Here is a 19,831-nt window from a genome sequence, read left to right on the forward strand (position 1 = left end):
ATACTCGCCGGTGCCGTACTCGCTGGCGCGGCCACGCCCCGCGAGCGGCCCCGGTGGCGACGCGGCCACGCCCCGCGAGCGGCTCTGGTGGCGGCGTGACCGGGTGGCCCCGGCGGCGGCACGGGCGGCCTCGTCGATAGCGCGGCCAGGCCCCGGCGGGGGACGACGGTGGGTGGAGGTCGGGCGCGACGCGTGGAACGGGCGTGGGAGGCACGGCGCGAGGGCTATCTGAGAAAAGAAACGAACTGTTTTTTTTTTAATCAGTGGCATTGATGGGTAATTACCCACCAACTCCACGAGAAGGTTGATATTAGGAGGTTTTGGAGCAGCAAAATAGGTGCTCCAAAACTCCATCCCCATTTGTACTACAACTTCATGAAGTTGGCAGCTCCATGGAGTTTTGGAGCTGGGGTATTTGGCTAGAAAATTGGGTGGAGTTGCTGGAGTTTAGCTCCAGAGCCATGCCAAACACACCCATAATAACACATCAAAAACAAATTGATAAGACTCTCAGCTACTCCGTTCGTCCCAAATTATAAATCATTCCAAGAATCTTGAAAAGTCAAAGTATCTCAAGTTTAACCAAATTTATATGATAATATAATAACATTTATGATGTCAACTAAGTGCCATTAGATTCTTCATCAATTATATTTTCATAGTATACCTATTTGATGTCATAAATCTTTATAATTTTCTCTATAATTTTGATCAAACTTGAGATGCTTTGACTCTCCAAGATTCTTGGAATGACTTATAATTTGGAACGGAGGGAGTAGCAATTATCTCCCACACTAAAAAAATGCATGAATTACAATTCTGCAACATTTACCAGAGACAATTTTAACATCAACTCAGAAATATCGGACAAACTAATCAACTTATACATTCCGCTTCACTTGTTTGCAACAATCAATGACATTTCTTGATTTTTTTTTTCATAACTTAGCCTTTGTTTCCTATACACTTCTCCGTAGAACGCAAGGTCAGCTCCAACAATTGACGACCATCCAGTAAAAGAGTTAACCGTACACTATGATCCATGGCGCCTCTGCTAAGTTCGTTTTTTTGAGCAAACCAAGCTTCTTCGGTTCTGGTCCATCTGTATACAAAACTGCATGCTCATCAAAATGGGTAAATATGTAGTGGAAGTAGGTGCAAACCTGGAAACTCTCACCACCATGAACCGTCGATTGGACATGCACGGGAAACTCCCACCACCATAAACCGTCGAACGTCAGATTGGACATGTACGGGAAACTCCTACCACCATGAATCATCGAACGTCAGACTGGGCATGTACAGTTCAAGCAGCTAGGTACAGCCCTCAGACCATTTTTCATATAACCCCCGTGTTGTACTGTACACCACCTACTTCCCAATAGTACTACCTCAGTACAATAAATTCGACCTTGCAGTTGCAACTAGCCAATAGTTGGAGTTGCAATCGGTCTACACGCTGAGTTGCAAATACCGTAGGACCATTTACTTCCCTGGTCGCATTAAATTGGGATATTCCTAACTTGGTTCAATAAATACAAACCCCACGGTTGCAACTGAAGTTGTAACCAGCCAATCATTCGAGTTGTAAATATTATACGCCACCTACTACGGTCATCTAATGTCATGATTTGTAAATTAGAACGGGGCTAGCAGTACATTTGGAAGTGAGGAGGGTCTAATAGAAAAAAGTGTTTAGTCATGCGGGCGTTAAAATGCAAAATGCATCACATGACTGGTTGCTCCACGATGCACCACACATCTCCGATCTAACGGTCCATGGTGCGAGTTTTCAGGTTTCCACCTGCCAGGTGGTTTCCACTGCATATTCTCCCCATCAAAAGTGTTTCAACAAAGTCCAAGCTGGGGTCTTCAGATCAGTTGTCCAGTAACTTCCCAGTGTTAAGTAACACACATCATGGTTTGTATCTTAAGTCCTTAATTGCCGGTCCAAAAAGAAGATACCAGAGTTCCTCAGTCATTTGGAAATCATGGAAAGTGTACCCATTAATGAAAAAGTATCAGGTCAGGTATCTCGCCATGGCCTTCATGCCGCAAATAGCAAACGAGTATTTCCCTCATGAAAAATTTCTGCAACACACGAGAAACTGTTAATAGAAAGCATAAAATATAACATTGTTGTCATGAAATATTAGGACAAAACATAAGGCGAGTTTTACCTGATCAAAACCGTGAAAATCAACGCAGCTCCAATAAGCAGACACACTCAATATGAGGAGTATGGGGAAACATATCCACAGGAATTACACTCTTCAGCTCATAGCATCCACTCAAATCTTTCTCTTCCTGCAGTCAAATTATTGAAGCAGCAACTAAGTATCACAAATGAGCTAAAATATCAAAAGGTATTTGATAGCTGCCAATAAGACAAAGCATACCACGCCATGACATAGGTAGTCCAAATCCCGTGCACAAGTAGCTGGGTTACATGAGACATACACTATTCGAGGGGCTTTAACTTCTAATAGCCACTTGATCAACTTCATGTGCATCCCTGGCCGATTAGGATCTGTGAAATTTATAATTGTCAGTTGGGTTACAAAACAGACTAGAATTACGACTGATCGAGCATAGCTGCCTAAAGTTTGATGTTTCATCTCATGTTAAGTATAAAACTCATTAGGCTTCATACAAAAGCTGTTGTCGCATGTAAGTAGCTAGGGAAAATACTAATTAAGGCTAATTCAAAAAGAACTGTTGCTTGCTCTCATTTTCTTTTCCTAGGGAACGTAATGGCATAATTAAATTTGAGTGCCCAAGAACAGTAGTGTTGTATTGACCAATACGAACCTGAGATGATTATGTCAGGCTTTGGGAATTCCTTCCCGAATGATTCATTGATTTTATTGAGGTCTCCCTGAACAAATGTTGCATTATTAATACCATTCAACTTGGCATTCTTTCGAGCATCTGCAATGGCTTCAGGGACCACTTCATATCCATAAACATGCTTTGCCCTGAGTCAAGCAGAAGAGTGTTTACGGAAAAATGATTGTCATAAGATGGTTTATTGTAATAGCAAAATGGTCTATGTGAACCAAATGTAGTAATTAGTGATAGTTAATTTGCTCAGCTCTTTGCTTCTCTCTTCCTTTTGCAAAGTCAATGGAGCAGGTAGAGCTCCTTGGCCGGCTGAATGGCCTGAATGGCCACTGTCTGCCGTGTAAGGCAGCAGTGCCATGAGTAGTGGGCACTAAGCCCTGTCATGTATATAGTACTAGTAGTTGGTAGTATAGTTGGTAGATACACTCATAGGATTGTGTACTCTACTTTGACTTTGTGCTCTATAAAGAGTGGATGAGCAGCTGCAGGTCAGGTAGTTCAGCAGCAACAGAGAGTTGTGTGTGTGTGGGCATGCTGTGCTCTTTCTCACCTTCTTCTACCTCTAGCCCGTGTGTGTGTGTGTGTGTGAGGGAGTAAGCTCAGGGAGCTTACCTTGGCCATTGCCAACAAGTGGCATCATAGCCGCAGTTGAGCGATCAGCAGCGGTGATGGCTGAGCGAGGACGAGGGCGCCGGCCGTCTCTGTCACCAGAACGCCGCGGGGCGACGTTCGTGGTGAAGAAGACGGTGCGGGACATCGGCGGCGCATAGTACCCCCTCCTCACTCGCAGCAACTACGCTGAATGGGAGGTGATGATGAAGGCCAGGGGCCTTTGGCGGTCCGTGAGCGTCGGCATCGACGACGAGCAAGAGGACCAGATGGCCATGGAGGCCATCCTGAAGGGCGTCCCGCCGGAGTTCTCCGTCGCACTTGGCTCCAAGGCACTTGGCTCCAAGGAGACGACGAAGGAGGCGTGGGATAGCTTGAAGACGATGCGCCTCGGCAACGACCGCGTGCGCAAGGCGAAGGCGTAGCAGCTCCACCGGGAGTACGAGGCCATCTCCTTCCGCGACAGCGAGGCGGTCGAGGACTTCGCGCTCCGGCTCACGACGATGGTGAGCCAATTGGGGTCGCTGGGCGACACCATCACAGAGGAGGAGGCCCTCGCCAAGTTCCTCCGCGTCATCCCCTCGCGCTTCACACAAATCGCGATGTCGATTGAGACTCCGCTCGAGATGAGCAAGCTCACAATTGAGGACATCGCGGGATGGCTCAAGGCAGTGGAGGACCGCGTCGTGGACGTGCCAGCGCACGCATCCGCCGGGGGCTAGCTGCTGCTCACTTAGGAGCAGTGGGCAGCGCGAGCGGAAGAAAGAGGACTGTCATGGGCGGCGGCGGCATTGGCGGAAAATGAAGGGGGCGCCATAGGACTAGGAAGAAGCACGGCAGCGGTGGCATTGGCGGCGGCCGTGCCTCAGCCAAGGACAAATGCCACAATTATGGCAAGACTAGGCATTGGGCCCGGGATTACAATGCCCCGCGCCGCCAGGAGCAGGCTCACCTCGCACAAGGCGAGGACGATGAGCCCGCGCTCCTGATGGCGCCGGTGTGCGCCCACAACGATGCCAAGGAAGAAGATGCGCGCGCCCCTGTGCGACTCGATGAGACACGAGCGCAAGTCCACCTCGGGGAGGAAGACGGAGACGGCGGTGAGGAGAAGCAGCAGCGGTACCTGGACTCCGGCGCCAGCAACCACATGACGAGGAACGGCGAGGCCTTCTCCGAGCTCGACACGGGCATCGTCGGAACAATCAAGTTCGGCGACGGCTCGCGCGTGGAGATTCGCGGGCGTGGCACGGTCATCTTCAAGTGCCAGAACGGCGAGCACCGCGCCCTCACCGACGTCTACTTCATCTCGAGGCTGCGGAGCAACATCGTCAACATCGGCCAGCTCGACGAGCGAGGCTGCCAAGTGCTGATCGACGTAGGCGTCCTGCGAATCCGTACCGCGATCGTCGCCTCCTCGCCAAGGTGAAACGATCCTCCAACCACCTCTACACATTGGACCTCAAGATTGGGCGGCCCGTCTGCTTGGCGGTGCACCACGACGACCAGGCGTGACTCTAGCATGCCTGCTTCGGGCACCTGAGCTTTGACGCGCTGGCGCGGTTGGCGTGCCAGGAGATGGTGCGCGACCTGCTTAGGATTGAGCACGCCGGCAAGCTCTACGATAGCTGCCTCACCAGAAAATAGAGGAGGAGCGCGTTCCCCAAGACGGCCAATTTCCGCGCCGAGGATCTTCTGCAGCTGATCCATGGGGACCTTTGTGGACCAATCATGCCGGCGACGCATGGTGAGCGGCGCTTCTTCCTCCTCCTGGTGGATGATTGCAGCCGCTACATGTGGCTGCACCTACTGACGAGCAAAGATGAGGTGGAGACGGCGATCAAGCACTTCAAGGCACGCGTCGAAGCGGAGACCGGGAAGAAGCTCCGCGTGTTGAGGACGGATCGCGGTGGGGAATTCAACACCATCGAGTTCGGCCTCTACTGCGCAGAACAAGGCGTCCAGCACCACCTCACCACGCCATATTCCCCTCAGCAGAATGGCGTGGTGGAGAGGAGGAACCAAACCATTGTCGGGATGACGCACAGCATGCTCAAGGCCAAGAAGTTGCCGCCGGCGTTCTGGGGCGAGGCGGTGAGCACGGAGGTGTTCATCCTGAACCACTCACCGACGAAAAGCCTGAAGGGGACGACGCCATTTGAAGCGTGGCACGGGCGCAAGCCAGACGTCTCCTTCCTCCGGACCTTCGGCTGCGTTGGGCATATGAAGGAGACAAGGCTGGGGCTAAAGAAGCTCGATGATAGGAGCAAGCCTATGTTCTTCCTAGGCTATGAGCAAGGCAGCAAGGCCTACAAGCTCTACAATCCACAAGCACGGTGGGTCGTGGTGTCACGGGATGTGGTCTTCGACGAGGTGGCCAGCTGGGACTGGGAGTCCAGTGGAGGAGTGATGGGCGGCGGAGGCAACCACTTCACCATTGAGTATGAAGAACACCACGCCGGCGGTGAAGGAGTGGCGGCGGAAGATCAAGGAGGAGGTTCCCCTGTTCCAGGAGCAGGGGAAGCCACGCCGCTGCCTTCCCCAGCAGGAGGATCTCCTGTTCCAGGAGAAGGGGAAGATGCAGGAGGGCAGGCGGAAGGAGCCGCCTTGCCAACACCCGCCGAAGGTGCGCAGTACGTCACTCCGCCGCCCGTGGTGTCCCCGCACGTCGACACCAGCTACGACGATGAGCCGCTCCGGTTCCGCTCCCTGGACGACTACATCGGTGGTGTGAAAGCCTCTAGCTTGGCGGCACGTGAGCTGGGGGAGCAGGAGTTGCACTTGGGCAACGTAGAAGAACTGGCCACATTCAAGGAGGCGGAGCAGGATCCTCAGTGGCGGCAGGCGATGATTGAGGAGATGAGCTCAATTGAGGAGAACGGGACTTGGGTGCTCGTTTATCTGCCGGCAAATTGCCAGCCGATTGGGCTCAAATGGGTCTACAAGGTGAAGCACGACGAGCTGGGCAACATCGTGAAGCACAAGGCGAGGCTGGTGGCCAAAGGAATCATGCAGCGCGAGGGGGTTGACTTCGAGGAAGTTTTTGCCCCGGTGGCGCGCATGGAGTCCGTCTGGCTGCTGTTGGCATTGGCGGCGACTAAGGACTGGCGGGTACATCACATAGATGTCAAGTCCGCCTTCCTGAACGGCGAGCTCAAGAGCAGCAGCTGCTGGGGTTCGCCGTCACCGGGAAAGAACACAAGGTCCCCCGCCTGCGCAAGGCGCTCTATGGCCTGCGGCAGGCCTCACGCGCCTGGAACACCAAGCTCGATGAGAGCTTGACGTCCCTCCGCTTCACTAAGTGCGCCACCGAGCACGCGCTCTACATCCGGCGAGCAGCGCGGAAGACTCTGATTGTCGGTGTCTATGTCGACGACCTGATCATTACCGGACACGAGCAAGGAGACATTGACGCATTCAAGAAGGAGATGGCGGCGATGTTCCGGATGAGTGATTTGGGCCTCAGCTACTATCTTGGAATCGAGGTAGAGCAGAGCAGCGACGCCATCACCCTCTGCCAGAGCGCCTACGCAAGGAAGCTCCTGGAGCGGAGCAGCACGGAGGATTGCAAGCCGTGCCAGGCGCCAATGGAGAAGCTGAAGCTGTCAAAGGATAGCACCGCAGCGAAGGTCGACGCCACACGATAATGGAGCATCGTGGGCGGGCTGAGGGACCTGATGCACATGTGGCCGAACATCTCCTTCGCCGTGGGCTATGTGAGCTGATTCATGGAGGATCCGCGAGAGAACCACCTCACCGCGATCAAGCATCTCCTCCGCTACATCGCCGGAACGACAGAGCTTGGGATCACCTATCCTAGGCGGGGAAGAGCGCAGCTAGAGTTGACCGGGTTCAGCGATAGCGACATGGCAGGCGACATTTAACGGCCGATGCAGCACGATGGGGATCATCTTCTTCCTCGGGTCACGCCCAGTCTCCTGGCAGTCCCAGAAGCAGAAGGTGGTGGCGCTATCTACCTGTGAAGCAGAGTATATAGCAGCCGCCACCACATGCTGCCAAAGGATTTGGCTAGGGAGGCTGCTGCGTGAGCTCACCGGAGAAGATCTCTGTGCGCCGATCCTTCTGGTGGACAACAAGTCCGCCATTGCACTGGCAAAAAATCCTGTCCTCCACGACCGCAGCAAGCACATCGACACCAAATTCCACTTCATTCGTGACTGTGTTGATGGAGGACACATCAAGCTCGAGTATGTTGAGACCACTCGACAGCTCGAGGACATCCTCACCAAGCCGCTGGGGCGCCTTCGGCTCCAGGAGTTGAGGAAGAAGATTGGGGTTGAGGAGATCAAGCAAGAGCATCACAATTAGGGGAAGGATTGATAGTTAATTGCTGAGCTCTTTGCTTCTCTCTTCCTTTTGCAAAGTCAATGGAGCAGGTAGAGCTCCTTGGCCGGCTGAATGGCCTGAATGGCCACCGTGTAAGGCAGCAGTGCCATGAGTAGTGGGCACTAAGCCCTGTCATGTATATAGTACTAGTAGTTGGTAGTATAGTTGGTAGATACACTCATAGGATTGTGTACTCTACTTTGACTTTGTGCTCTATAAAGAGTGGATGAGCAGCTGCAGGTCAGGTAGTTCAGCAGCAACAGAGAGTTGTGTGTGTGTGTGTGTGCGCTGTGCTCTTTCTCACCTTCTTCTACCTCTAGCCCGAGTGTGTGTGTGTGTGTTTGTGTGTGTGAGGGAGTAAGCTCAGGGAGCTTACCTTGGCCATTGCCAACAATTAGACTCTCATAGCCAGCAACAGAATATGTACAACCAGAAGAAAAACTACCTTCTGGCAAGGGTCAAGCCAATGGTCCCAGTTCCACAAAACAAGTCCAGAACAATTTCAGAGCCATCTCCTTTAAGCCCAGCAGAATCTTCAATAAGCTCGTAAAGAACATCTGCCTGCAGGAAGTCATAGGGGGCAGAGGGGGGACTCAGAGCCAGGAAGGGACTTCAATTCAACATTCAAATTTCTGCATTTACTGGTCTTCTGCATGTAGGCAAGCATGCAAACTCGTTTATCTGCTTATGCAGTTCTTATTTAACTTAGGCTTTATTTAGCTCTGTTCATTCATCTACTAAAGGAAAAAAAACAGGATGATTGGAGAAACACTATGATGGTTGCAGTAGCGACAAGAATATATGTAATAAAACCTCAATTCATTATTCGACAAAAACAAACCTGTTTTGTATTAGTCTGGAAAAAGGAGTTGGCAGATATCTGGAATGTAAGTCCTCTCAACATCTCTGTAATGTTTGGCTTCCCATACAAGGTGTATTCTTGTTCACCCACAGATGTATTGCCAACAGATGTGTTCACATTATTTATGACGCTGACCTACATAAACAGTACAGGAATATCAATACTGGAGGGCTAAACCTGGAAACCAAACTATTTAGGGTCTGTTTGGAAAGGTAGTTTTTGGTACAGTTCTTACATAAAAGAGCTCTATGCGGATTATAATATATGATCAGAAAATCAAGTAGCTCTAGAATCTTGTTATCCTTATTATAGTATCAGAACAAGAAGGCTCCAATAACGTACCACTTCAGGTATTTTTGTGATATTGTCCACAAGAGGCATCAATAGATCTGGTTTATAACATGCTGTCACAAAATTGACCATCACTTCAGGAGTTCCAGTCCTGACGTTTCTGGAAAAAAAGGAATACTTAAAGGTACTCATCACACAAATGAAAAATGACATAAAATCATGCACCAAATAGAAGATATCAAATATGTGACATTACGACGAAAAGGTTTCAACCTGGAAAATGAGATAGATATACAACACATCACCGGTAGAACATGCGAAAAACACAAGATGGGATGACATACCTTCCGGTTCTTATCATAAGATGCTTGAGAAACCCAACATGCTTGTGGACATCATTAGGCGTGAGGCCTAGGGAAGGATCCATCCAGGTTTCTTGAACAACTGCAAGAACCTATGGACATTAGCAACTAATCAATTCAGCATCCCATATTGTTAATCAAGCAATAAAAAGCTGCGTCCTATTCACCTACTAATCAGCGATAATAAAGTAACAAGATTACACAAGGTTTTGAACAAACAAATAAAATGTAACAACTCCACCCTGTTTACACAGAAATACATCAATGAAGTATAGTATGAGTATGACAGAGCACTGGCAATGCATTGTGGCTTAAACAATCTTGCTTTGAGAGAATGCAACTGAATTTCTCTGATGTGATGTTTAACAGCAATGTAAGACTTCATTTGCCAGTGCGAACTGCCAACAGCATACACTGCAAACAGCATAAAGTGCCAGGCATTAAGCTATGACATATTACTAAAATTCACACACTAGATCCACAACATCATCAATTTTGGAATGAAGCAAACTCAATACATCATATATAACCAATTCATCACCTTATCAGCAGATTCACTCTGTAGAAAGCATTTCTCAACATGCAGCACCTTGTCAAAGAACCCTGGTGCATGCAACCCAAGTGCATATCCATCAACCTCGTTCGCTTCCTCCTCCACCACCTCCTCCTCCTTCTCCTTCCACCCCCTCTGCATCCATCTCTTCGTCCCAAACGAGAACTCCATCTGGGGAATGGAAACGAAAAAGCAAACAAGGCGTTACAATTTGCACCCAAAACCCATCCAAAACCCCGCACCCGAAACCTCACCTTGTTCCTGTACCGAAATATCTCGTCGCACGGCACGATGGGCTTGAGGATGGCATCCGGCTCCGAGCTCTCCAGCCGCTTGGGATCGAACTTGCCCACGTTCACGAGCAAGTCGCGGACCTGGAGGTGCTTGTGCCGGATCTGCGCGGCGTACGCGAGGGCCTGGGTCTTGCAGCCGCCGCAGTCGGCCGCGAGGGGGCAAGGCGCCTCGACGGCGTCGTGGTGCGGCTCGAGTGTCTTGAGCTTGGCGGCCTCGGCGAAGGTGCCGCGGCGGAGGCGGCGGACGCGGGCGATGAGGCGCTCGCCTGGGAGCGCGCCGTCGCAGAGCAGAACGAAGGTGGAGCCCGCGACCTTGCAGACGCCCTTGCCCTTAAAGGCGAGCGCCTCGCAGTTGAGCTCGACGGTCTCGCCGCGCTTCGGGAAGTAGCCCTTTCGGGGCGGAGCCGGGGACGGCGGCGGCTGGGACGGCGCGGGGGTAGGCGCCGGCGCTTCCGGGGCCACCGCGGCGACGGCGAGGAGGCGGCGGCTGTGGTGGAGGGGGACGCCGCGGCGGAGGAGGCCGCCGGTGAGCGGGGAGACGGCGTGGGCGGCCATGCGGGCGGCGGGGGGTGGATGGGCAGTGGACGGCGGAGATGGCGCGAGATGGAAGGCGAGGACAGGGGTCAGTTTTGTCCAAGTGGACCCGATCCTCCAGTCAACCGGTCTTAGGGTCCGCTGCTTTCAGCCTTCTGGCCCATCAGTTTGGGCCGAGTCTACTACCCAGTGAACTACCGGCCCCAGTTTCACGCGACGGCCCAAGGCCCACGCTGCGGCGCGTCCGCCGAGTTACCCCTTCGGCCCTTCCCCGACCCCTAATTTTCAAACGCGCGAACTCGCGTATGGCCCACCTGTCAGCCCCCACCCACCTCCGCAAACCTGCTCCCACCCGTCTCTTCTCTTCCCCTCCCCTCCTCTCTACTTGTATCCCTCGCCCGCCAAGCCGCGGCCGCAGCACAAGCAGAAACGCAAACCGGCCAGCACCCCCTATTCGCCGCCCCATCTCCTCCCCTCACCGATCCATCCAGCCCCGCCGCCGGAGCCCTGAAGCTCCGGCACCGAGACGCCCCACCCTGCCTCCTCGCTCGAGGCCTTCATCGGCGCGGCCGCGCCGGCGCGGCGGCGGCGGCGGAGGGAGTTCGGCCCGGGCGTCCAGGGGGCGCCTCCGCGCGCGCGATTCCGCCCAGATCCGAGCCAGGTGAGCTCCGCTTCGGGTCCTACCGTCGGAATTCCGCGGGTTGGTGATCTGTGGAGGCGTTTTGGGTGGCGACGCGAGGTCGATTTCTGCTTTGTGGTTTTCTGCGCGGCTTTGTGGTGGGGGAACTTGTGGGTTTCGCGTTCTTTCTGGGACGAGGGGAGGTGAGCCCCGGTTCGTCGGAGCCCTCGGTGCTGTGGGCGGGGGTAATCGAGTCAAGCGCGGCGGCCTCTTCGCTGCTGGCGAGGCCGCACTGCGCCTGGATCGCGGCTGCCTGCGAAGGCGCTCCTCCCCAGTCGGCCTTGGCTTCGCACCAGCACGTTGGTGCCCAGTTCGACCTCCTCGTCCTCCAGCCCGAAACCACCGTGCCGCGCGACGCTCCTCCCGCCCGCAGCGGGTTTGCCACCGCTCTTCAAGCCTTCGGGACATAAAAGGGCGGCACGTCGACTGTGCTGTGACCCGTCGTTGTCACGCTGCATAAATTAGGACGGAGTTTGATTGGTTTGCTGGGTTTTGTGTAGACTTGTTTTGGCGTTTGAATTTTGTGCGGAAAAATACGAAACACGTTTGTTTCATTCGAGATATTCTTTTGGCACGGGGTTTGGAAAGGATAAATTTTTCTAATAATACCCTCTCCACTTTTGATGCTTCAGTGGCCTGGGATGCGCTTTGGATAGTTTCTTATCTTTTCTGAGGTTGATAGCTTGCTTTGATCCGAGTAGTTAATGGGTTGCAGATTGAAGGGGTTTGTTTCTATAAGAGTTCAATCCTTTTCACTGAAATCTTAGCTTAGACTAAAGCAAGCATGTGAAACTTTGATGGTTGCAGGATATTCATTCCACGACTTATGAATAGATCTTTTGTTGCCCAGTGCCCCATTGATTTCTGCGTTACTGATCTTTCATTTGTTGCTCGCAGCAATATTTGTTGAGTCTGAAGTCAAGGACTGTTTTGATGGCCCCGGCAAAAGGTTCTCGGACTATTAGCAAGACCATAATAAAAGGATATGAGGATCAGCAGCAGCACGATGGTCCACCTAGTTCAAGCAAAGCTAAACAAAAAGTAAGCATACTTATATGGAAGCTGTATGAAGATTTATGATAGATGATCTGTAGATAGTGACCAGTAATTGTAGCATCATTTCCTCTAAATTAGCGCTCCGCACTGCTGTGATGTATTATTATTTCTCAGTCCATCAAATCATCTTGATTTTGCAGAAGAGGAAAATTTCAGACTTAGATCCTGAATGGAGCAAGGATGAACTTACATGCTTTTATGAAGCCTACCGCCGACACGGAAAAGACTGGAAGAAGGTTTCAACTGTCCATTTCCCTTAGTTCTTTTCCGTTATTTGTAAATATCTGTTGAGGCGTCATGGCTGTGTGAATGCTGATCTGTGAATTTGCTTATGCAGATCAGCTTAGCGGTAGGCGGTAAATCGTCAGACATGGTGCGATCTCTTTACAGTGTTCATCGGGTGAGTCTGGACTCTGTAGCTCTTTCCTAAGTGCACCATTTCTGCATCCTCTGTTTACTGAGCTTGTTAAACTTAAGATGATATTTTGCTACTCATATAGGTCGGTATACATGTTGCATAAATAGTACTCCCTCCATATCATAATAAATGTTCTAAGCATAGTTCAGCTTGAATGTCATGTTGCACTCTGATAGATTGACATGTTTTTTCTCTCTCTTTTGGTAGACTTTCTTATCTCTTCCTGAACGTCAAGCCACTGCCATGGGATTTATTGCGTTGGTGACTGGTCATCGCAATGCTTCAGTAAGCTTATGTTGGATCTACTTGTGCTACTTGTTTGAATTACTGTTTACTTTTGAATATGTCAAATGACCACCAATTCATTCTTTTGTTATTTGTAACATACAAAGCTACGATGCTAGACTTGTTATATTGAAGATCAGCACACCTGATCATTGTTGTTCCAACATTTGACAACTAATAATCCCCTTGTTTCATAATTTAAGGCACACTTTGGCTCGGTCTGGTGTCCAAAGCTAATTTTGACCGTTAATTTCTATAGTTATATTGTTAACGACAATAAAATCATGAGCATATGAAAGTACTTTCAAATATGAATGCAATGATACCATTTTTGCAATGCAAAATCTGCATACATGGTATTTGATAAATCGTCAGTCATAAAGTTGCTAACTTTAAATATTTAATTATGTGTTTGCCCTATAAAAAAGAAATGAAGAGAGCACTCTATAGTGTTGATGGTGTTTCTAACATCAAACAGCATCCGACCTAGAGCAGCTTCTTTATAGTTAGCACCTCTTAGGCTCTGAAGCACCATTTGTACATACTGGTGAATAATAGAACATGATGAAAAGGAAACACAATGTGGGGTAGACAAGTTAAAACAAGTGAATCGTAAAGCTGATAATTGGATACCGAGTTTTAACCTAGCTTCTTAATGTTTTTACCAGTATAATGCCTAATTAGCTGGTAATTCTCACTGACCTATATTTCAAATTGTCATTCATGCAATTGACCTTTTATATAAAGCATCATATTTCCGGCATAATAACAATACAAGTATGTTGCCGTCAGAAAGTTCTATAACATTGTACCTTTCAAATGATGTGTTTGCTAACATATTTTTTGACCAGAAGTCTTTTGCTAGCATGTTCTTTCTACTGTAAATCTTTTGCTACGTATCAATGCCCTGAGTTAAATTTTGGAGTGTCAGTGTCCAAGACTGCGTATTTGTGATATAGCATATACGTATCATTATTGGCGGCAGCATTTGCAGGGAAAGTAAAAGGCCAGTGAATAGAGATTTTGAAATGCATCTAGAACTGGCTCGCATTGAAGCCATAATTATGAATTTATTTTTCAGATGGAGCTTAGCACATGATTTTGAAATGCATCTCAAACTGGCTTATCCTCGTTTTGTATTTTCTTTTTGTTAGTCTGCTCACTAAAAAACATGGTTTTATCTGAATTAAAATGAAATCTTTTTTAATTGAGTGACTTGTGATGCTTAAAATTGTAGGACAAATCCAGAAATCTTATAGGAGATGATCAAATGGTCAGAGCATCTGGGAAGGCAAGGAGACGTGGTGAAGCTACACAACAGAAGACAACTGAAAGGCATGACCTGCACGACTGTCATGAAGGGACAATTTTGGGATTTTCATCTTCCTTTAGAAAACGATACTATGGAGGTAAGTGTTGTAACAAAAATGACATTGTCTTTTTCCCATAATAATGTTTCAGTTTTTATCATAAGGATTGCCAACTAAGAAGGAAAAAATGTTAAATAAATGTTAAGAAGTATTTTCATTGTATAATTTGCTGCCTAAGAAGTTTAAACAGCTTTATTGTTTCTTCAGAATTTGTGAGGAATGGCCGAAACCATGCTGTTCGAAGGCGTACTCCTCGTATACCGGTCATAGCTCCTGCAGACAGGAATACCATTGATGAGGACACACCAGGAACTGAAAACATCATCAATACTACCAAGAGAAAATATGAAGCGGCCAATAAAGATTGTGCTATTGTCCCAACGAATGACTGCTCTCCAGACAGAAGTTCTGGAATCACTGAAACAAATAAGGCTGGTCAAGGTCATACATTCTTGGAGACCAAGGGAACTGGAGACACAGTGATATGTCAGCAACAGTTAAAAAAAGCAAGAATCCAGCAACCTAAGGAGGAAGGCCAGACCGGTAAAGTGAAGAATGAGACAGTCATGGCATCTGATGAAGGGAATAAGCTTGTTGATTCACTCAAGCCCCATGATATGCTTAGCAACATTATTTCTGAAGGTAGTTCTGACAATGTGCTCATTCCTTTCACTTTTATTAACAACATTATATTTAGCAACATTTCTCCAGGCTTTATTGCCCCCCTAGCTTTCAATGCCATTTTCTGTGTATGAAATACTTTTGTACTCTTATAAGTTGGCCACTTTCTGCAGACCAGGTTTCCAGGCCACATTTTGAATCAACCCTGTAGCCCCCAGCCCACTTCCTTTGAGAATGGAAAATAGAGATCTGGCACCAAGGCTACACAAATAAACTAGGTTTGCAAAATGCAACCAGAGCGGAAACCATTCTAAAATATGTTATTGAACATTATTTAAGTTCACTCCTGCCACAATTGCTGTACGGTGCATCTTCCTTGTCATAGGAATATAGGATTCCCGCCATATTGTTGTCGAGAGGCATCAATTACGGGGACGTTCGGTTCTCTTGCTGGCTTGACTAGCCTCGTCAGGCGAGGCGAGTGAAACCTTGCCTGGCCAGGCAAGCGGAATCCACTCTCCCGCAGCAGCAAGCTAAATCCTTGCCAGCGCAGGCCCCGATGCAACCTTGCTTGCTATCCAAACCAGCAGCTCCTCTCTGTATTCTCGCTAGGCAAGGCTGCACAGTGCCTGGAAAAGGATCCAAACACCCCCTAATTATTCTTTTGACCTGTTAATCCATGTTAGTAATACTTGTTACTGCTAAAATTATTGCAATTTAAATTTTTACTACTTTTTTTAGGTCAATATTTGCCTGACTGTTTTCCGTTATGATTGCAGATGATATGTTGGTCTTAGATGTACTGAATAGTTTGGTGAATGCACCTTCTAAAACGTCAAAACTCGAGATGAATGCTCCTTCAGGTCAGTTTCTATTACAACTCCTAGTTCATCTTGCTTTTTTTTACATTATATGTATCTCAGCCATGTTGGTCGTTTCTTATGAATCTCTTTGTCTCATGCACTGATCCAGGTTCTCACGGAAAAACTGACTCTGCATTATCTGATAGAAGGGAGGAAGGCCACCCTACCATTGATCTATCTAAACAAGGGAAGCCAGTTGGTAAATCCAGTGCTTCCAAGACTAGGAAGAAAATGCGTAAGAAGCTATTAGGTGCAGAGGTAAGTTCCTTTGTGTACTTTCTGCAACGTACTTTCTGTGTCTAAATTTATGGTCCCCTTCTGGTTGTAGGAAATTGAATGGGTTCATTTTTGTTCATTCGTCTACTTTGAGTCAAATGTTTCCTTGTCTGTGTTATAAGTTTATTTCTTTGAGGAATCAGGTTGTGATTAATGAACTTGTGCAATTTGGCTCTAATGTATCTGATACTGTCAGCACTGACTTCCATAGTTGTTTTATTTCTTCAATTGCTATTTTCCATTTCTTAAACTCAAATATGTCACTGGCATCCCATTGAGTTTATAATGTTATGGGCATGATGTTAATTGAAGGTTATTTCTTATTTATTTTAAGGTATTAATTTTGATCACTATGTTCCTAGCTCGTGGTATCCATTGTTTACATATGTTTATCATTTGAAATCATCTTAAATATCGCTCAACAATGTTCTCCTGTGCTAAATGTTAATATCTTCAGATAGTCTTGTGATACTAATCTTTTTTCCTTTTCTTCTTCTTTCTCTTGCTGTGTGACAGGTGCTTGCTGAAGCACAAAACATTTCTGTTACTAATTTAGTTCTGCCAGAAGCACAGAAGGTTGGTATCACTGATGATTCCTCCTTGCGTACTGATTCTGCAAGTGTGGGGATACCTGAAGCATCTGAAGATATTTCCGCTAAAGTCCCCAGTGCAACATTAGAAATCAAGCCTGAAATTAGAATGTCTAGAAGGACCAGAAGGAAACACCAAATGCATTGCAAAACGAAGCACATGTCATGCAATGAAGATTCAGATAATTTACAGGTAGTCTATGCCATCATTTATCAATGCTTTCATATCAATATTGCAAATTGAGATCCCTACACTTAGACTTATCTTCTAACTCTTGACTATGGTCAGGCAAAGAAATTGTTGCACTGTCTGTCATCTGAATCGCTTCGTAGATGGTGCACGTACGAGTGGTTCTACAGTGCAGTTGATTATCCATGGTTTTCAAATAATGAGTTTGTGCACTACTTAGATCATGCAAAATTAAGTCATCTGTCCAGGTTGACTAGATCAGAGTGGAGCGCAATTCGAAGGTATAGGCTAGCATCCCTTGGAGGCTGTAGTATTTGTTCTATCCTCAATTCTGTCAGTATTCTGTTTGTTTGCACATTACACTGACCAAATTTTTTTTCCCTGCAGTTCCCTTGGTAAACCTCGGCGCTTTTCGGATAATTTTCTGGCTGTGGAAAAAGAAAAACTTGAGGATTATCGGGAGAAAGTTAGGAAAATCTATGCTCAACTCCGTGATGGTTCACGGGATTCTCTACCGGCAGACCTAGCTCGGCCATTTTCAATTGGTCAGGAGGTCATTGTCCGTCATCCAAGTTCTAGAGAACTTTGTGATGGCAAAGTGGTGATGATGGGGCCAGATTGTTACAAGGTCCATTTTATTAACCCCGACCTTGGTGTTAATATTGTAAAGGTATGTACTCACCGTTTCTTCATCAATCCTCAATACGACTTCACATTATGAAGGTAAAAAGGCTTTTCTTTTCATATCAAGCATGTTTCACTTTTCACTTATGGCAGAAGAATCAATTTGCAATTCATTAAGCACTACTCTAGTTTTTTCCCTACTAAGCTCATTCCTGTGCGAATGTGGTGCCAATCTTTTGTCCCTTACATATGGAGACTACTAGCGTCTTTTACCGAATAGAAAAACTTTAGAAAAGCAGATGAAGCAACATTGGTACTTTGGTAGTCATTGCATAGAGCTAGAATGCTGATGAAGCAAGAATGACTATCACTACATTGAAATTGCTCGTGTTTTATTTGGCATGTGATCATCCATGCTTTGTGATGCATTTTAGTAGTTATACTATCAACATTGATGTGGTTGAGAATCTCAATCTGATGGTCTGATGCTATATGTTATATATAAAGAGACATAACTGAACTTATTCATTTTCAGGACACTGATTGTATGCCAGTTAATTGGTTGTATAATCGTCCCGACAACATGAGAAGGAGCTACCTTTCAAATAATGTGTACAACATCCTGGAGACAGAGCACATTCCTGACCTTACACCAAGTGAGAACTGGGACCGTGCCGTAAATGGAGTTACTGTACCTGAGCAGCCCAAAAGTCTGCGCTTAACATCAGATAAACAGCTTAAGGTTATTATTCTTTAAAACTCTTTTCCTCAGGATTCATAAATTCTAGAGTAAGGTTCAACATATAATGTTTAATCAGGCTAAGTAACTATATATTCACAAAACCTGCTCAGTCTTTTGACTCTTCCATAAAATGAATTATCATGATTGTTGTATCTCAAGGCTCATTTTTTGTTGATGCTTCACGCACAGGTTGAATCTGTTGTAAATGGTGAAAGGTTGTCTACGTCCGATGGCCCTACAAAATCTAGAGGTGGCCCAGACAACACTGCTGGTCACAACGATGAGCTAGAGTCATATATAGCTGCCTTTGTACAAAGATCGCTTTCCCAAGCCAGGCAGATGGTTGACAAAGCCATGAAGGTAGTTGCAACCTAGCTGGCAATTACTGGACTCTTTTGCAATATGCTTTTCATAATTTCATGGGATATGTTGTTTACATGTCATATAGGCAAACTCTGAAGGCAGTGATGAAAGGGTATGGGCGTCAAACCAAGCGACAGATTCTGTAGGCCCTGAATCTGAATCTGTGGTTTGTGGTGCCCAACTTCCATCCAACCTGATATCAAATTGCATTGCGACAGTTCTTTCAATCAAGGTATATAGTTAGATGTCTTTATCAACTAAATTTGGTTGCAGTTGTTTTGATCTCTCTTAAGTTCCTTCAATTTTATGCAGCACCTTAGTGACTCGCGGCATCCACCTGCTAACATAGCAGGTGTCTTGGAGCGTGTTTCCACAATGCTGCGCCCAAGCTGTCCAGAGAACCTTGCAATCTACAAAGACATAGAGACTTATCTCTCCATCATTGCAAACCAGATACTTGCGCTTGTGCCTACAGCGTTGGGCAATTGTGGGCCTCCCATGTCGCCCATGTAACTGGCCCCTGGGCCAGATAGACTCCCGGCTGCCTTCCTTCTTTTAGGCCCCGTGCGGTTGAACATGCTGCTACCTCTGCTGTGAGTTCAAAACCCACAGGTTTTGCCGCCATCTGATTGCGACTCGACCAGGTCATGGATAACAGGATAAGTCCTGTTAAATGGCAGCAAAGCATAGCATATGAAGGCAAGAACTCTGATGTGCTTACTTGAGCTTGGATACAGAGGGTAACATCGACTGACTAGCTCCCTTGTAACCCTTGTATATACCTGAATGAATAGGTTATAGGTTGAAATACAGATTCAGGATAGCTGACATCTGACAATGTAGTCAAATAATGATGTATGTCTGGAGTCATGATTCTTGAATGTAATGTGACAGAATGCTATCTTGATTCTATAGAAATCGTGATAGGAAATTTACATGTTAAAATGAGGGAACCAGTGCTATCTCTCTGTGTGTTAGGGAGAAGGTTTTATTCCCCCTGAATCTTTCAATAAAAGGTGTTGCAAATGGCTCGGATCACAAGTGGGAGATGGGCAAAGTAAA

The 19,831-nt window shown here is 47.4% G+C and overlaps 2 protein-coding genes across 2 annotated transcripts; one reads left to right on the plus strand and one right to left on the minus strand.

The window, feature by feature from the left end:
* Positions 1-1,396: 1,396 nt before the first annotated feature.
* LOC101760714 (uncharacterized RNA methyltransferase BH0687) lies at positions 1,397-10,754 on the minus strand. Its single transcript, XM_004968453.3, has 10 exons — positions 10,120-10,754; positions 9,854-10,036; positions 9,295-9,404; positions 9,002-9,110; positions 8,639-8,794; positions 8,243-8,358; positions 2,812-2,978; positions 2,400-2,530; positions 2,181-2,307; positions 1,397-2,091 (listed from the first exon to the last, which is right to left on the minus strand). Exons 1-9 carry the CDS (start codon positions 10,711-10,713, stop codon positions 2,200-2,202), a joined length of 1,674 nt encoding a protein of 557 aa, XP_004968510.1. The 5' UTR covers positions 10,714-10,754; the 3' UTR covers positions 1,397-2,091; positions 2,181-2,199.
* A 333-nt stretch (positions 10,755-11,087) lies between these two features.
* LOC101761243 (protein ALWAYS EARLY 2) lies at positions 11,088-19,714 on the plus strand. Its single transcript, XM_004968454.4, has 16 exons — positions 11,088-11,353; positions 12,269-12,412; positions 12,568-12,663; positions 12,765-12,827; positions 13,053-13,130; positions 14,368-14,539; positions 14,708-15,142; positions 15,901-15,984; positions 16,094-16,242; positions 16,777-17,043; positions 17,140-17,321; positions 17,428-17,710; positions 18,200-18,406; positions 18,596-18,766; positions 18,855-19,001; positions 19,082-19,714. The coding sequence occupies exons 2-16, from the start codon at positions 12,305-12,307 to the stop codon at positions 19,280-19,282; spliced, it is 2,643 nt and encodes an 880-aa protein (XP_004968511.1). The 5' UTR covers positions 11,088-11,353; positions 12,269-12,304; the 3' UTR covers positions 19,283-19,714.
* Positions 19,715-19,831: the final 117 nt, after the last annotated feature.

This window comes from Setaria italica, chromosome V (genome assembly GCF_000263155.2).
Source record: "Setaria italica strain Yugu1 chromosome V, Setaria_italica_v2.0, whole genome shotgun sequence".
Classification (NCBI taxonomy): Eukaryota; Viridiplantae; Streptophyta; class Magnoliopsida; order Poales; family Poaceae; genus Setaria; species Setaria italica.